This window comes from Thermobia domestica, chromosome 13 (assembly GCF_964235325.1).
Source record: "Thermobia domestica chromosome 13, izTheDome1.hap1.1, whole genome shotgun sequence".
NCBI lineage: Eukaryota > Metazoa > Arthropoda > Insecta > Zygentoma > Lepismatidae > Thermobia > Thermobia domestica.
In genome coordinates this window covers 95,805,886-95,823,586 of record NC_137466.1, presented here as the reverse complement: position 1 = coordinate 95,823,586, position 17,701 = coordinate 95,805,886, and the positions used below count along the sequence as shown (strand labels likewise).

At 35.1% G+C, this 17,701-nt stretch overlaps 1 protein-coding gene and 1 non-coding gene across 2 annotated transcripts in view; both read right to left on the bottom strand.

Moving 5' to 3' along the window:
• Positions 1 to 2,862: 2,862 nt before the first annotated feature.
• LOC145668361 (carcinine transporter-like) overlaps positions 2,863 to 17,701 on the bottom strand; it is a 103,409-nt gene continuing 88,570 nt past the window's right edge. Inside the window, exons 9-12 of the mRNA XM_081736132.1 lie at positions 17,026 to 17,240; positions 12,744 to 12,925; positions 6,552 to 6,724; positions 2,863 to 3,197 (exon numbers count right to left, since the gene is read on the bottom strand). Of these exons, the coding sequence (XP_081592258.1) occupies positions 3,050 to 3,197; positions 6,552 to 6,724; positions 12,744 to 12,925; positions 17,026 to 17,240 (718 nt within the window). The 3' untranslated portion in view covers positions 2,863 to 3,049. The remainder of the gene's footprint in view (positions 3,198 to 6,551; positions 6,725 to 12,743; positions 12,926 to 17,025; positions 17,241 to 17,701) is intronic.
• TRNAR-UCG (transfer RNA arginine (anticodon UCG)) lies at positions 16,636 to 16,710 on the bottom strand. The gene has a single exon. It is a non-coding gene; the product is annotated as a tRNA-Arg (tRNA).

The window sequence follows — 17,701 nt, the reverse complement described above, 5'->3', positions numbered from 1 at the left end:
CACAAAATTTACAAGGTAGGGTAAAGGACTAATACATATGCTGCAACAATATTTAATTTCCCTGTAACTTTTTACCAATTGCGCGTAAATCAAAATTAACGTCACCATTGTTCTTCTGATTAAATTTGCGCCTTAAATCATGTATCACATGACCCTATTCCTATTTTAAAAACTTAACCTTAATTCAAAATGGCGGATTTCAAGAGGGCCGCCGTCAAGTATACCCTTACCATATGACTTTCCCCTAGTCCTAATATGTACCCATATATTTGTTATTCACTTTTTGTCGTTACAAGAGGTCTTACAGAGCTTTTACCTACAACTGTATAAAGACTATTCTGTACTTCCATGTGATGTTCTGGTAGCTGTATCTCCTAAACCCCTCGAGCTTCGCACCTACAATTTCACTGAAATACTAACCACATTTAGTACTACTTTCTCATATGTGTCTCAGTCAGCAACTCGATTCACCCAAACGTGAGGTTTACTTGTGAGTCCAGTCCAGTTTTAACTGTACGTTACAGTAGAGCATAGAAGGTTCTCAGTTCTCATTATAGGGAACTATTTTCTACTAGCATACATCCATACTCATAATGGAAGAGAGTGTATATTCGGGAAACAGTACGGCTTACAACTTTGTGTTAAGGAACTGATCATCCCGAAACTAGAATGTGAACGAGAATCTAAATTTGTCAGAATGAACAGCATAATGCAATGCAATAAGTTTGTTGCAAGTGTTTATAAATTATATAGAAACTCTCGTTGCGATTATCGAGTGAATGTTCTCCTAATTCTCTCTCTTATTACAAGTAAGATGAAGTGTCAGTGATATTGCGAAGTTCAAGGTAATTTCCTTAGGTGTATATATTTTTCTTTCTTCTTCGATTTCCGTTTACTCCGGAGAGAGGAAATAAATATTTCTATCGTATTTATGGATTTCTTCACGGCTACAAAAGTATTATGGTTCCAGTAAAAGTAGGTCTACAATCTATTGTGCTGTTTTACATGTCTCTCTCTTACAAGAGTCTGAGGAAGATGAAAGTGTTGCAGTGCTTGGTATGATGATTGCTAACAGCCGGAGGCAGTTGAGGCAGACATTGAGTTCTGCATATTGTGAACTGCGGCAACATCTCAATGGGGCATGGAATGTAAAATCTGAGTCCAAGAGAATTTGATACATGGGAAGTAGCTAGAAGTCAGGAAGTATTAAATTTTGCTCATAATTATTTGCACTATGAGATCCTAACAGATGAAGTAGACGATATAGTTTTGAATTCATTAAGAACTGAACCCGCGAACATATAGATACAAAGCACAAACGTTAGCCACTTAGCTATGAAGTGGTACGCGACCTAAATAATTCTCTTATCAAGAATAAGTAAAAAAAAGAAGGGCAAAGAACAGGCTTTAAGATGATACTACTTATGTACATATTTTTACTTTTCACACAATTTGTTCCGAGATTATCGAGATGAGATCAAGACGAGACCGAGACTATATGAAGTCTCGTCGCCTCTCGATGTCATCTTTACGCCGCAGAAGCAGTAGCTGTCGGTGAGAAATGTTATATGTGATATGAATTTAGCATCCCAAGTATAAGCTCCACATCCGAGTTTATCCCTCTGTTCAAGATGGAATTGGTCACTCTATCATCAAAGAGGGTATATATGTATGTATAATAGGCCTCTTTTTTTTGCTGATAGATCTACCACTTCGGGTTTGAGCAGAAGGATGAAGTTGGATGTGAAACCTATGCTTGGGATATATGAATGGATTTAACGTTTGAAGAATACATTACTGGAAGACTCTTTATTTTCCGGTTTTAATATTGCATTCTCATAGGATAGAAACAGTCAGAGATCTCAAGAAATGCTGTATACTCCAATCATATAGAGAAATGAGCTTTGGAAGTAATCCGGATATGCAGAGATCGGAATAATTTTTTCCAGTGGCGTATTTAAGGGAGTGGCTTCCGGGCTTAAGCTCCCCATGAAATTTTATTCACTATATTAAAGTAAATGAAATATCTTGAAGAATTTTTACATTTCCAGGAGTAAAGTTAACAAAGCCCCTTCCGAAACAAAATCGTAAATACGCTAGTGATTGGGTCAATCATCCACACTCTTAAGAGTGAAAGCAGTGTCAGCTCCAGTTTTTTTCATTATTTATTTATTTATTTATTTATACCATATCTAATTGTCAAAACCATCCGGTTTTCACTTAAAAGTTCAGTTACAATTTCTAAAATAGGGGTAAAAGTGAATTCTTTAGATTATCTTAGGATTAATAGAGAAATCTCTGAAATTTATGATATACAGTCAGAATTATCCAAACATAACTTAAAAAAGCCAATGAAACATACATTTTAACATTGACTTAAATAGGAATCCCAAACAAAATTATACTTTTACGAACGAATATATACAGCTCACATTTCAACAAATTTCTTTCTGATTTATTTATTTATTTTTTTAATGTCCAGGTATCGATCCGGATGGCTAAAGTTTGGATAATTGGAGTTACACTGTATATGAGTTAAGCTTAAGAACTGTTCCGCCTCTGCCTTTATCCTTCTCTTGAAACGAAAGAAACTGACTTACCACTTCCGGTTTTAATATTGAAACGCTCTAGTTTATCCGGTTTTAATATTGGAACGCTCTAGTTTATCCAGTTTTAATATTGGAACGCTCTAGTTTATGTATTGTAATTTTACAGAGTGAAAAGGTGCTAATTTTCCCCATTAATACCAGATTGTGTCGTGCAAAAGTCAAGCAAGCATAATTGATTTGACTTGTTAAATGATAAATAAACAAATAAATAAAATAAAATAAAATGAAAGGAAATATTTGTCAAGAAAAAAACTTTTTTTTATTACAAAAACACATTTATTAGACTTTTCGAAGAGACATAACACTAACAAACACAATCAACACAACTGGAGAACAATATGTACATTTAATTACAGATGACTGACAGGGGCACAATAATAATAAGAGAGACTGTACATTGCATAACAATAAATATTTAAAAAAGATTACTATTTAAATAATTATCCATACCGACAACCAGAGTTTGTCGTTATGAATTCTGTTGCACCGTATGTCTTCAGATGGTTCTTCTTCAATTCAAGTTGCATTGTTCCTTCGATTGAATTATCAGTAACACTAATTGAACGGAAAATGTTGTAGTGCCGGGACCTGAAAGAAATAAAGATTATTATTATTATTATTATTATTATTATTATTATTATAAAATTAAAACATTAATTAATATAAAGGTGTTCATTTCTCATGGTTAATAACGGCCCACAAAGTTGTTCTAATGACATGTCCCTTTACTCAAAAAGAAATATCACTTTCCAAATTTCCAAAAGAAAACTAACCTCGAAAATCCTCTTCTCCTACTATAACCTTGATTTAAAAAAGGTTTTTCTTGTGTAAATTGTACTTTCTAAACATTTTTAAAAGTTGTTCATTGATTTTATAACAGTTTTTTTCTCGACCTCTGTCTTAAATATATATAGGGTCTGTCTAAAAAAGTACCAGGACATTTTTCTAGCCAAGGTAAAGGGATGCAGGGTGGAAGGGCAGGGACGTTGGTGGGGAATATCACGTGTACCCCCGCTACCCACCTCAACTGCCTCTGAGCTTTCACAAAGTGTGGATCGCGTCCGGATTGAGCAATTCTCTTGTGGTATCATTAGGAATCAACATGTCAGATGATTTGCACATGAGAAAAGTGTGTTCTAAACTGGTACTTATGCTTTTGTACGGTCAATAGAAGAAAATCCTTGTGTCGGTTTGTCACTAACTGATGGAATGGGTGGAGCTTGAATCTGATTTTCTGGACGATGTGCTAACTGGTGATGCGTTTCTAGGGAAGCACAACAAGTCAATGCTGCCACAACCTCCCTACATTCCAGACTTGGTCCTTTCCGACGTCTTTCTCTTCTCTTTATAAAACTGAACTTGAAAGGACACCATTAGGGAACAGCGAAAAGAATACAAGCAGCTTCGATTTTGAAATAATATCTGAGAATGATTGCGGTTGCAGACTTCAAAAAGGCGTATCAAATTTAACAGAAGAGCTAGAAACAGTGCGTTAAAGCAAAAGGATATCATTTTAAATATTTTTAATCCATCTGCAATAATGTTTATTTCGTAAATGTAGTCCCGATACGTTTTGCACAGACCCTGTATAATGCATCTTTTATCCGCATGGACGAGGTTCAACTATGTTGAGATAGATTTATTTATTTATTCTTATTTATTTATACTGCCCTTGCCTTAACATCGTGGGACAATTGAGTAGTTGAATATCGACATAGAAAACCAGGAATAATGATAATTTGAACTGATGTACTTTGAAATAAAATGAAAGCTTTAATGTAATGTCCCACAGTTAGGATAAAGGAGACGGCTGATTATTTAAAGTAATGATTATTAAAGAATTAAAGTGGATTAAGAGGAAACGGGAAAATGCAGAGAAAACTCTAGGACACAGTGTTGTCCACCAAAAGCTCACTTGGCATGGGATCAAAACCATACAACCCTAGCATCAGAGGTGAATGCTTTATCACTAAGCCACCGTGGTTCCAGTTGAGGTACTGATTACACATTAAATAACTAAATATTCTTTTTACCTAGTCGATTTCTTTGTTAACTGTAACGCAAGGGAATAGGGTTACACAGGAGACGAGACGAGCCAAAGTTCTTTCAATAGAAACAGATACTCTTTCCGAGACGAGACATCTTTCTGAGACGAGATATCATCAACTCTTGTCTCACACATAACTCTATCAAACACTTAGTTCAGTTTACAATTAAGAAACAGAGCACAATAGGTGTAGCAGTTGTTATCGAAGGATATCTCTACTCCAAATCAGCTATACGAGGTTTCGTTTAGCATTGCTAAAGTTCGATTTACTCTTCACACACCATAGGTGAAATAGTCAGAGATAAGCAATGTTGCTTCGTATGAAATGTCAGTCTGGGTCCAGATAATATGTATATGAACTATCATGTACGCCAGACATTAGATAAAAGGTGGCTAAAAGTTAATGATAACATAGTTTCTTTCTTTTTTCTTTCTCTCTCTCTCTCTCTCTCTTTTCAATTGCGAGAAGACTGTTAAGATCGATAAAAAGCATTGTCTTAGTAAAAGAAGTAGTCTATTCAAATTTGAGAAAAATCAGAATCCTCAGGAGTTCATTTCATCCTAAACCAAGGATTATGTTTTGTTTTTGCTACTCCTTAACTCCATTTTAGAGTACGTTAAAAGCAGCAACAAACTCTTTCTAAACAGTTGCTTCTACAAGCAGAAGATATCGACTAGAGCTCCTCCGTGGCTAAGCGGTTAGCGTACGCGCTCTTGGCGCGGGAGACCCGGGTTCGACTCCCGGCGGGAGCTCATGTGGTTCGGATTCCACGTTAATCAGTAGGTCCACGTCTCGCATAGCCTCGCTGCTGAAAGGGACGCTAAACTGAAATTCAACTCGACTCAAGATATCGACTAGTTAGGAGATGATATTAAAGTAGTGAAAGAAAACGGAAATACCTCTTATGGTAAAGTGTAGTTTTGAGCCCTTAAAAGTAGCATTAAGACAACCCACAGCCCCCCCCCCCCAGGAGTCGGTCCTGGATCCGCCCCTGGTATTTAGAAATTATGAACTATCATTTCCTAAAACATTTTTACGACTGTACATTATTAATGAAATGAAATTTCTTTTTTAAAGCCCTATATTTATGCCCTTCAGGCTAAAGAAGATGAATGATGAATAAAACTGAAAGTAATTGGTGGAATGATAACACAACAGGTAACGGGAAAACTCTGAGAAAACACATAGGCACCGCGTTGTCCACCATGTATATCTATTATTAATGTCGCGAAGTACACTCATTCTATTAACATCGATATGAAAATGTTAAAGTTGACGCAAAATAATGTATTCATGCTGAATGTGGAATTCTCACCTATATCATTCACCCCACAAATCGATGGGACAGTCCTGCTCTACGCTGCGCGGCATACTCAGAACTTAAGTTGTAACTGATAATTAAATTAAATTTCCAATTGAACTCGGTGTACGTCTTCCGCATAGGTAATACGCACATAATTCACAATGTGTTAGAAAAGAATGACTTCTTAAAAAAAAAAATCCACAATTATGTTCCGAGGCTAATGGGACTGTAGTCAGAGGTGGATAGTACTGCTGGAATAAAGAATGTGTGAGGACTCGAGAAAACCACAAGGAACTCATGTGTACGGTGCTTGTTCATTATATAACCCATTTGACGAGAGCTGGAATCGAACCATGGACCCTACACACCAGAGGTGATTACTCTACCACTGAGCCACCGCGGCACCAAGAATGACTTGAAAAGTATCAAGTTAGGAGGATAGTATAAAGAAATATCTTAGGGAAGTGGATAATAAACTATCTCAACTGTTACAGCATAGGATTAACTGGCATGTGTCTATTTCTACAATGATAAATAAACTTTCGCTTTCTGAATAAGCGAAGTTCTGAATTTAGGTGGGCACACAGTTACCTGTGTAGACAAGGCATATAGAAGAAGCCATGGTTCCTCTTCTCATTTTCCACGTCTTCAGGTGTTTCTGGTAGCCTCTCATTTGCAGTCTCTGGGAACACAAGGCTAAGTAAACCACCGCCCACACTAAGAACTCCCAGAAGAAGAAACGGATACGAATAATCAGTTTCAGCCTATAAAGAAACAAACAATATTTTCATTGCCAAATGCAAAATGTTAGATCAATTATCTTTAAATCCATGGTCAAATCCTTTTTAGTAAAGAGAGATATACATTAGGTCATTCCTATCACTGATAAATCTCGAATTTCATTATTTACAAATTATGATACATGAATTAAACGCACTTCTAATTTACAAATAGTAATCTATGTTAGTGAACTATATACGAGCCTTGACTCTTGTTACAACTTTGGAACCGTCATGTTCATTATACACACATTTGAAAATTTAAATATTTAACTAGTAAAATTGTTCATATTTCTTTCTTTTATTGCTATATTTTATTTCAAAGAAATATAAAAACTACTGTAAATTTCGAAACAAACATTCTTCATATGTGTAAGGACTGTCTCTAGAATCTACATATTTTTCATATTGAAAAATACAGCAAAAGGTAGAAAAAATACTCTAGGAAACATTGACACAGTATGCTACCGATAAACTTATGCTGATAAGAATGCAATCAAATATCATAGCTGTTATCTACTTGACCGTCATGTACGTAAACTGTCCTTCCTCGATTTCCCTTAAGGACATTTTTAAAGACGAAATATAGAATGTCAGCATGTGCAATACATTACATAACTACAATCTCATGAAATTATATCTCTTGATTAATTATCTTGTTGACTGTTGCTCAGAGAGCAATGAACACATTTCTGTTTTTAGACTTTTTTATGAGCTACATATAAGACCTGTCCAATAAATACCTGGCCTTATTCTTCGAAATTTGAAAAAAAAAAAAAAAAATAGGATTACATCATGCACACAGAGATGAAACAGCTTTCATGTTCATGCCCGTAAAATGGTTAATCATTTTGTGCTTCAGTGTCTAGCAGACAATCGAAGTATTGTTCAAGCAAGCACTAAGCGTTAGTAGATATGTGAGCGTCGGTCGAGTGAAAATGTAAGGTTGCAGGGAAGACGCAAAATAACCATTTGTTGCAGATATGTGGAAGTGCAGCGAACAAGTGTACGAAAAGAATTTAAAAAAAAAATATTAACGAAAATATAAGCAAATATATCCGGCGATTTTATAAAATTACTTTGCAATAAGTACTAAACTATATACGTGGACGAAATGATAAAACGTAAAAATTACAAGCTTGCACTTCTTGCAGTTTCAGAGGAAGTGACAGAGTGTGAATGAACCGAATAAACTGTGTGAACTCGAGAAGAGGTTGAACTTTCGCACGCATTCTCCATGTGTAATTGAGAGTATAACATAGTACGTGAACACGTGCTACAAGCGAAAATGTACTTGATAATACTATCCAACACATGGAGGCAACTTTCCCGCCCGATCTCAGTGTAGACAGCGTGCGTTCTACGATAGACGATCATAATAAATATGTAGTGGCCAAGCACATGTTGCAATATCTATATACAAAGACCATGTGGAAAGACTAACTTTAAAACAAGGTAAGTGGAAATATATATACTTTCTGCATTTTCAGTTCCGTTCGTCAACTACGTAGGCCAAAATCAAAACGCAAAATCCTATGTTTTCATATGCAATCGAAAGTGGAATTCTTATATGATAACTATCATTCCAAGCAACAAATTTCAAACATGTGGTCAAAAAGTTTGGGTGAGTCGTATGTTCCGTCAGGGTTTGTTTAAATCCACATAAAGCATAGGAAATCTACCGAAGAAACTTAAATTTCTCGAGTTCCAGGACAGATACCCCTCAAAGTTAGGGAAACAAACAGTAAGATAAACTTGGATGGACCGAAATATTCAGGTAGTTCATACATTGATATACTTGAAAAACTAGGACAAGAACAATGGCAAACGCTACATCCTAAGGTAACTATTTCAAAACTAAATACAATAACCGTGCAAGAAAATGAAGACAGAAAAAGACATGCATTTGAAAAAAAAAAAAAAAAGAGGAGTTTCCTGTGAACAGAGGCAAAATTGGCAAGAGATCGAGAAAAGACACTTTTCATTCAATATAAGTTCTAACAGGAATGATGATTTTTATATACTGAAGATTATATGGAAATGATAAAAGAGGAAAGGATCAAGGATCAAAGGAAGGAATCGGAAGAAGAGCTTACGACCTTACGACAGTCTATGAATCAGCACTCCAGTTTGTGAACAATAATAATAATAATAACAAAGCAAGTACAACTACTGCAAAATAAATAATATCAACATGTCTCATTCAACAGTGGAGAACCAAAGGGATAAATCAATATCTAAGACAAGAAAATGAAAGACTCCATTGAGAAAACGAGAAACTGAAAATGGAAACAATACAATTAAAAGCAAAAAGTAGAAAAAATACAGACAATAGACCATCATATTTGGAAGTGCTTACTGGATCCCAGAAAATTGCACAAGCAAGCAAGAGAACACAGTCGGTAGAATACTTCCCAAACAAAGCCTATCATTTTCATTTAAAAATAATAATAATAAAAAAACAATGAAGAGATGTTAGAAGTGCGTAGGCAACCTTGTACCACAATTAACCAACTACGAAACAAATAGTGATCACATCTTTAAAAACAATGAAGAACACACTCATAGTGGAAACACCACGGTTGAGGACATGAAAAAATATAGTCAATAATAAGAAACTCCATGAAGTAACGTGAGTGTGAAAATCCGAAAAAATGAAACCATTGTCATTGTATTCTTGTCGACTTTAAAGATGATGACTGAAAGTTCAGTAGAACAAAATTTCGACAAGGAAGAAATTGCAAGAATACAGAAGGAAATAAATTAAGTTTTAGATCAGGACTGAAAAACCAAACAAGATATCGTCTTGTAGTAGGGGTCGCCTCAAACGTAAGACGAGTGTTATTACGAAACGAAAGATTGTACCTCATGTACAAGTCACATGTATTAAAGGGTTTCATTAGAGTTCCCAACGTAATTCCTGTGAACATTTCTCGCATGTGAGTAAACACTGCAAAAAAGAGGATAGAGTCTGTCTCCATTATGGTAGGAATCCACATGACAAAGCCAACTGTGTGAGGAAGGAAAAACCTAAAGTATGTATCCTATCTTAATACGAAAGAAATAGTGCAACGCAGAAAAATGAGCAAGAATATGTAACATAAAAGATGTACGGGCAAACCATTGTAACAATTTGATTTCTAAACTAATGTAAACGAAGACAAATTTTAAACTGTGAAGTACACGTACAACAACGAATATGGTTAATCCTTTACGAGAAGAAAAATAACAGTAAGTCATATTAATGTAATGGGTTGCAAAACCATGATGGATGAAGTAAAAGACTTGGCGTAATAATACAAGAGCTATATACAAAAATAATAATTAATAGACCTACAGAAACCTGGGAAATTATAGGGTCAATCACACTGAAAAAATAAATATTTTGTAAAGTAGGTGAGAAAGCAGAAGCAGCAGATTTAAACATATCGCAATTTGGAAACAATTGGACTATGTGTTCAGAATTACGAACTGACGTAGGGAATTCCAAACTAATAAACTGATATTGTCAATTTAGAATGGATATCGAGCCATTTTTAGATAATATTGACGAATTATGCTAAAAGAGAGGGAAGAGTGCAGGAATTCTTAATTACAAATGAGGAAGGGAATCCCCCATTAGCAGAGTCTCGACCAGACAACAACAAGGGTGTGCAATTTAATGAATGCTGGAAGGTACTAGACCTGCTACAATCAGCCAAACGTGAAATGCATTCTAGCATTTTGCATTTCATTGGCGTGCGTGAAACATAGCTGCTGTTGGTATGCATTTTAGTGTTTTAGGATGCCGAAAGTGGCCTTTCTAGGAAAGAGAAGATAGAAAATTTTCTGAGTGAGTTTGGGTGTAGTCTGTTTTCAACAGATGGTTCTGTACTGTTTTGAAAGTTATGTGAAATTGTGGTTTTCATTGAGAAGTGTTATTTTGTCGTGAAGCACATAAGCGCTGTAAAACATAAATCTATGGTCAGAATGCGAAAATCAGCTAGTGAAAACGTTCAGAATCCTGGAACATTTATAGATCGCACTTTGTGTACTAACAATTTTGTGAATAATCTGTGTGAAGCCCACATTTACATGGACATTCCTTTATGGAAGTTAGAAAATTCTTTTTTTTTTTTTTTTTTAAGAAACTTTCTCGAGAAATACACAAAACAAAAATTTCCAAAATAACAGAATTAATGAACGATAGCTGTAAAAGTGTTGGTGAAAAAAATGTATGGATTTCAATTGATGAAACATGCGATATTCTATGCCGTTTCATTTCTAATGTTGTAATTGGAGCTTTGAAAGGGGCAGAAGGCACACAAATGTATTTGATTGCATCAGAAGCTCTGAAAAAAGTACATAATATATCAATTTCATAGCTTTTTGCAAAATCTCTGACTATTCTATGGGCAGAATGCGTAAAACACAATCTTCTCTTTGTCACAGACGGAGTTGCATATATGAAAAGTGCAGCAAGAGCTCTTAAGGTTATATTCCCAAATACACTGCATGTTAACTGTCTATCACAAGCATAGAATTGCAGAGAAAGTACGTTCTCATTTTTCTGACCTTATTCTTCTTGTTTCAAATGTGTAAAAGGTATTTCTGAAAGCTCCCACGCGAACCAGTGCCTTTCGTGAATTAGCCCCTGAAATGTCACTCCCGCTACAGCCCATTTTAACGAGGTCGAGTAAATATGAGTTAAAATTGTTCTCTATAATACTAAGAACTTCGAATCCATCAAAATAATCATTGATACTTTTGATAAGTATGATGCGTCTTCAATTAAGTTTGCTCTAAGGTTGCTTAAGAAGAATTCCTTTAAAAAGGACCTAGCTTTTATTGACACATTTTGCAAAGTTGCCAGGCACTATTGCCAAGCAAAACAATAAGAAAGAACAGAATTATGTAATTATCTGAGAACTTTCAATGATGCTGTCAAAGATCTGTACTTGCAGACAAAGGCGTGCACACTCGGCGAAAGTGTGATCATGTTGTAAGTGCTAATCCAGATTTGGAAAAATTGCCAACGTTGTGGATGGTAATGCTGATTTAACTGTTGACTATTACTTGAATAATTTTCAAATTTCTTGTTTTCAGTATGCTCCGGTAACATTTGTACATGTAGAAAGATCATTGTGACATTTAAAGCTAACTCTTTTTGACAGAAGGCAAGGTCTTTCATTTGAAAATCTTTGATAATTTCAAAGAAGATAAAATATGAAACAATTTTCTTAACGAAAATAAACTGCTCGTGTAGTATAAAACAACTTCATTTTAGTACGTCTTGTGCTCAGAATGTTTTCTAAACCGCTAACGGAACTGTGTGTGAATAAAGCGTAATAGTGTTTTGCGTTTAACATTTTCTTTCATTGTTGTTACTGAAGAATAATTAATGGATCATTAAATGACGTCCCTTACGGGTTGCCCCATTTGCAGATTTCCATAAATTTTAAATTATAAGTACTAACTGCAAAATTAAACATTTTATTTTTCAGGATCCATAGTTTTTTTTATTTGATTAGTAAACAAATAATAGGCTATTATGCTCTTTAAAATATTTTAGTACCTATATTTTTTTTCCAAAAGCCCTTGTTTGTTTGTTTGTTTTATTTTGTCATTTTACTTGTCATCTTTGAGTTTTTAATTCGCAATTTTTCTAGCCATTTTGGGATTTTTATTTTGCTATTAATTTCTGGCTCGAGTGATTACGAATTATTATGAATTAAAACACCGAGATTAACTTGTTTTCACTCGTAACACTGAATATTTGTCGTGCAATAAAATATTTTCTCAACGAACCAGTATAGGCTTGGATTGCTCGTGAAGTGATAACAATGTACGAAGCATTCAATGAACAGCTGAGACAGAAATGTGGAAAACCAAAAAATTAATAATTTACTTTTAAAATTGTATGAATTAAAAACGCCATTTTGTAAAGTAGTTTTTCAAGGATAACTTAGAGAGAAAGTATTTATATACAAAAAAGAGCCTTACAAGAATATAGTACAAGACTTACCAGGTGGACAATTAATGGAGCGAAAAACGTTGATAGGTGTCCTGCTATATGGACTAAATTTGTTCCTTGCCCTCGTAGTTGAGTTGGTAAAAGCTCAACAAAATACTGAAGAGTACTTTGTACTGATATCACTAAGAATAATCTGCTTATCATTGCCAATACGGTGATCATCATCGTTTCACCTATAAGAAAAGTATAATTTCACTGAATTGTACCGTAAGTCAAACCAGAATTATCATAGAGAAATACCACAGGTCATTTGTAAGACACATTTGTGTTTGCATTTTCCTTACAATCATAAATTATTTGTTGATATGTTCTTTCACTTTGTTCCCATACTATTTATGTGTAGTTATTACAATTATATTATCTATTCAATCCTTATTAATGCTTAAAGATGATATTGATACTAATAATATGAGACAACCCACGAAATTCTCTTCTTTGGTCCGGAGCAATTAGTTGCCTCTACTGTAACCGTCCAATGTTGCTTTTCGATAATGTTTTATATTCTCTTTAATAATATTGTCGTCGTAGTTGCGTTTCAACAAATTCCAACATAATATATTCCATAATAAGAACAAAAATTATGCTAAAAGGAGCAGTTCGAGTTAAAAACAAGTTTGGTGCAATAGGAAGAGTAACAAAAGACAAGAGACCCGTATTTTTTAAATCTTGATAGGCCGTCTCCTTCAGCTTCTATAGGCGTTTGTTTTTGGTGAATCGCAAATGCTGACGTCACTCGTGGGCTACGCGAGGAACTCAATGTGAGTCAGCAACCACTCCCTTGTACGGAGCTGATAAACCTTTAATAGTGCAGTGGTTAACAGATTGTGTTTTGGGTTCGTTAGCAGTCTTGCTTTGTGTTGAATTCTTGATTGACGTTTTTGTAAGTTGTTCCATCTTGTATCTCGCTCGAGTTTTCTTTAAATAGGAAAGGGGTCATGTATCAAATTGTGCTAGAAGTTTACAAGAAACACAATGATGAAGTCTATGTTTCGATAAGTTTATATTTGTAAGACACAATGAAATGCACATTGATATGCATTAGTTGGTTCAAAGATTCCTTAACAGTTGTATCTTTTTGAAAACAATTCAAGTCTGGAAAACTTAATGTACGCTAGTGAGAACATCGTAGCTAGCTACTTATGAAAGGTGTAACCAGCTTAAAATCGTCATCGACTGTAGACAAAATGAAATGGTGATGAGACGACTACAAACTTCAAGGAACTAATTGGAAATGAATGACATATTTTCCATTGGATTCTTCGAGTTAGAACACAAACCTTCATAAGCAGCCACCTATTCAGTATGCACTAGTTCTACATTCGCTTTTCCTGACTTCATTCTTCAAACAAACTAAAACAAAAAGGATTTTTGTAGGTGAGGGAAAAGTTTGTCTTATGGTTTTGTATTTTTAATTTTAATATAGCTATAATAAGAGAAAGGATATGCAAAGAACTCACACTGAGGTTGTTTTATTTGATACCATCTTGGTAGTATCATATGACGTAATTAGTTTAAAAAACGCCAGAAACCTTTACTTAGTGGGGTGTTCGAAATAAAAGAGGGTGTGTACCCAGAATAATGATTTACGTTTTTAGACAAACTCAAAGAAAACAATATTTTTATGCCCAGGGATGTGTGTAAAGAAATTTAGGAGAGTGTTAGGGTGTGCAGGATACTCCCTGGACATAATATCTATTTTTACAACAGAAGTTGTAAACAGAAAGAAAAGTAAAGAAACTACTGCAGCATTAAATTCAGAAAATATTTGCTTATGCCCGGAAACTTAATACAAACTATTCATTTACCTGTAAGGGAGAGGCCATACCCTCCCTTGTAGAGTCCATGGATGTACCTGTATTGCAATATGTTGTGTGTACTTGACAACCGTGAGTACCAGAGCCATCTTAATGGTACCATAGCCACTTGACTGGGGACCTCGCAAACAGAATGGCATGTATTAATTACATGTATTAGAAGCAAAATTTAATCATAGGGAGATCACAACACATTTGTTTCCTTTGGGCCTAATATCCTGTTAAAACGGTACTAAGAGTAGATTAGACTGGACAGTAGAGCAGACGACTCTGGCGCGGGGCCCGAATAGGGAGCAATGGGTCCAATCGGCTTAAGGCCGGCCCTGAATGTGAACTGGGGAGTGAAATATACCGGCTCGTAGAAGGAATCAGTTACGATGACAGTGTTCCTCAGGAGATTGATTTCATTTAATTTTTCTGTATGAAGTGACAATGATGAAACGGGCGACGAGAGTTGTTCCGCGGAGAGCAATGCGAATGAAACAAATTTAAGCAGTAAAGTATTTTTCGTATTCTGACAAACTTTACAGATGTTATTTCATTTTTGCCACATATGTCGCGCACCTGTACATACCTTGAAGCACAAAATTATAGGGTCAGCGTTAAAAATTGCAACAAAACGTGAAAATGAACATACTTATGTTTGGGAATCGGAAGCATGATTAAAAAAAAGGTACTTAGTTGTTGTAGCAATCTCGTTCGCCATATATTTACATGGTATTGGTTTCGAAATGTTAGCTTCTTTTGTGAAACGCTGAACTTGTGCTTTGTAGGAAAAACTATATTTTATAATATTATAAAAACTTTTGTACAGCCCACCATCACATATCATTTTCTACATGCAGATGACGTTTCTAAGTAGCTATTTGCAATCAGTTCTGGCAAAGGAAATCGCACTTTAGAGCGTGCCACCGCACCTGTCACAAACGAAATGCCTGGCACTGTGTATGGAAGCCTGCTCTCGCTGCTTGACCACGTATGACGTCATCACAAAATATTTTTTCCTCTGTTACTCCCTAACGACTGAATGTATCGCGATAAAACAAACACCATTCCTTTTATAATTTTCAACTCTACAAATGGAAATAAATGCATTTCTAAGTCGAACTGCTCCTTTAACGAAAAAATTACAGTTAGAAATATTGACATTTTGAAGCTGTTCTAACAGCTGGTAGTACTAAAATGAAAAACAGTACAATAATATGCAAATAAATACAAAGGAATATACGCTTTATTCGTTCACAGATTGGTAACCGTCAACACCAATCTATATAAACTGATCTATGTAATATGTATAGCCTTATTCAAAGAATCTTGTCACCTATTTCTCTTCAAAAATTCGTGTTCTTACAGCCACAAATAAAATAATTTAGTATTTTGGTTTAAATACAGATCTAAATTGCCAAGGAAGATCCATATTTGTTTAACTTACTTCCGCTTAAGAATAAGAGTATAGCTTTTAAACAAAATAGAGAAAGGAGTATGTAGCAGGATTCTTTGAACAACATTAAACATGTACAATTGAATGACAAAACCACAGAACACTGTAGGTAATGATGCATGCTATAATAAGTAGTTGCCTATATTCAAAATGACGAAGTAAACATTGGGTAATGGTTAACACTCTTACTTCGCAATCGGGAGGCCTCAGATTCGGATTCGGAGCCAGGCCACCCTGATAGGTTTTTCTGGGAGTTTTCCCTCAGTTCCACCAGACGAATGTCAAGATCCGTAATTCGTTAAATAAATAAACAAATTATTGAGTAGTTTTAATTATTCATATTAGAAAATCATTTTCGTTAAAATACAGCTTTTCGGAAAATGCGAATAGGTATTCATCATGCAATACTTACATACTAATTGGATTAGAATTTTAGAATTTAGATTTCTGGGCTTTCAGCATCTAAGGCCATTTAGCCCTTCACGATTTCAGGGATGACGTCCCTCGGCGAGCACACAATCCGGGAAAAGGGAAGGAAGGAAGCGGCCTGGGACCACTACGGTACCACCGGTGTCACTGGTGTAAATGAGGAAAACCAGGAAAACCGTGTTACACTTTTTCGACCGAGTGACCCCACCGGGAATCGAACCCGGGACCGCTCGCATCGAAGGCGAGAGCGTTAGCGACTACGCTACGCGGGGCCACTACATACTAATTGGAGTTTTGCGTCTTAGTTAACATGGCGGGTGTTCAACTCTTCCAAAAGGGGATTTTTAGCCTGATAGGCGGAAGAGTATATTGCGAAATTTATTAATGGTAGGATCATTTGTTTGATGAATTGGTAGTAATTACTATAGATCCTTGTTTATTTAACTGCAAGAACCTTTAGTTCTTACCTTTGTTTGTTCAAAAAAAAAGTTATATTGAACGCAGCGTGACTGAAGAAAGGTTCTTGCAGTGGTATGAATAGTACAAATAGAGGATTAAATGAATATATTACATGGCGATGTGAACTTACTTCTGGATACGGCAATGATGGCCAAATACAATAAACCGCTAACTGCCATGGGGATGGCACAAGTCCATCGGCGTCCTAATCTATCCAGAAGAAATATGGGCAGAAGACAGGCAGGGGCTTCTACTATTCCACCGATGGTGAATGTAAAAAACAGATTCATATCTAAGTTCTCTATATTTCTTATTTGACCATCGTATGCTACTGTATTAATCATCCTGAAAAAATAAATAGAAATAAAATACATAAGCAATTGTAAATGACTTTATTAAGCCATATTTCTGTCATATGTTCTCAGCTTTTCTTTTCTGAGGATGAATATAGAGTAGTTTTTTTTTTCTGTAACGCAACTGGCTATCTATTATCAACGATAGTCGTCTATAATGACTGAAAAATCTTAGTACAAAATAGAAATAGAACATCGAACTTAGAATTATGAGATCTGAAGAATTACTATTGATTCTAAAGTTTAAGTAATTTCGTACTACGTGTTTAATAGATGCCTCCAAAATGTAAAGCTAAATTCTGAAGTAAATATTGATAATAATATATTTCTAGAATATCCGTACTTATACATATTAGAAAAACTACAGTACAAAATGCATATACAATCTTTCAACAGTCCAACTCTATTGCTTGTTTTAAGCTTAACTTTAACTTTCTGTTACTGTATGAGATA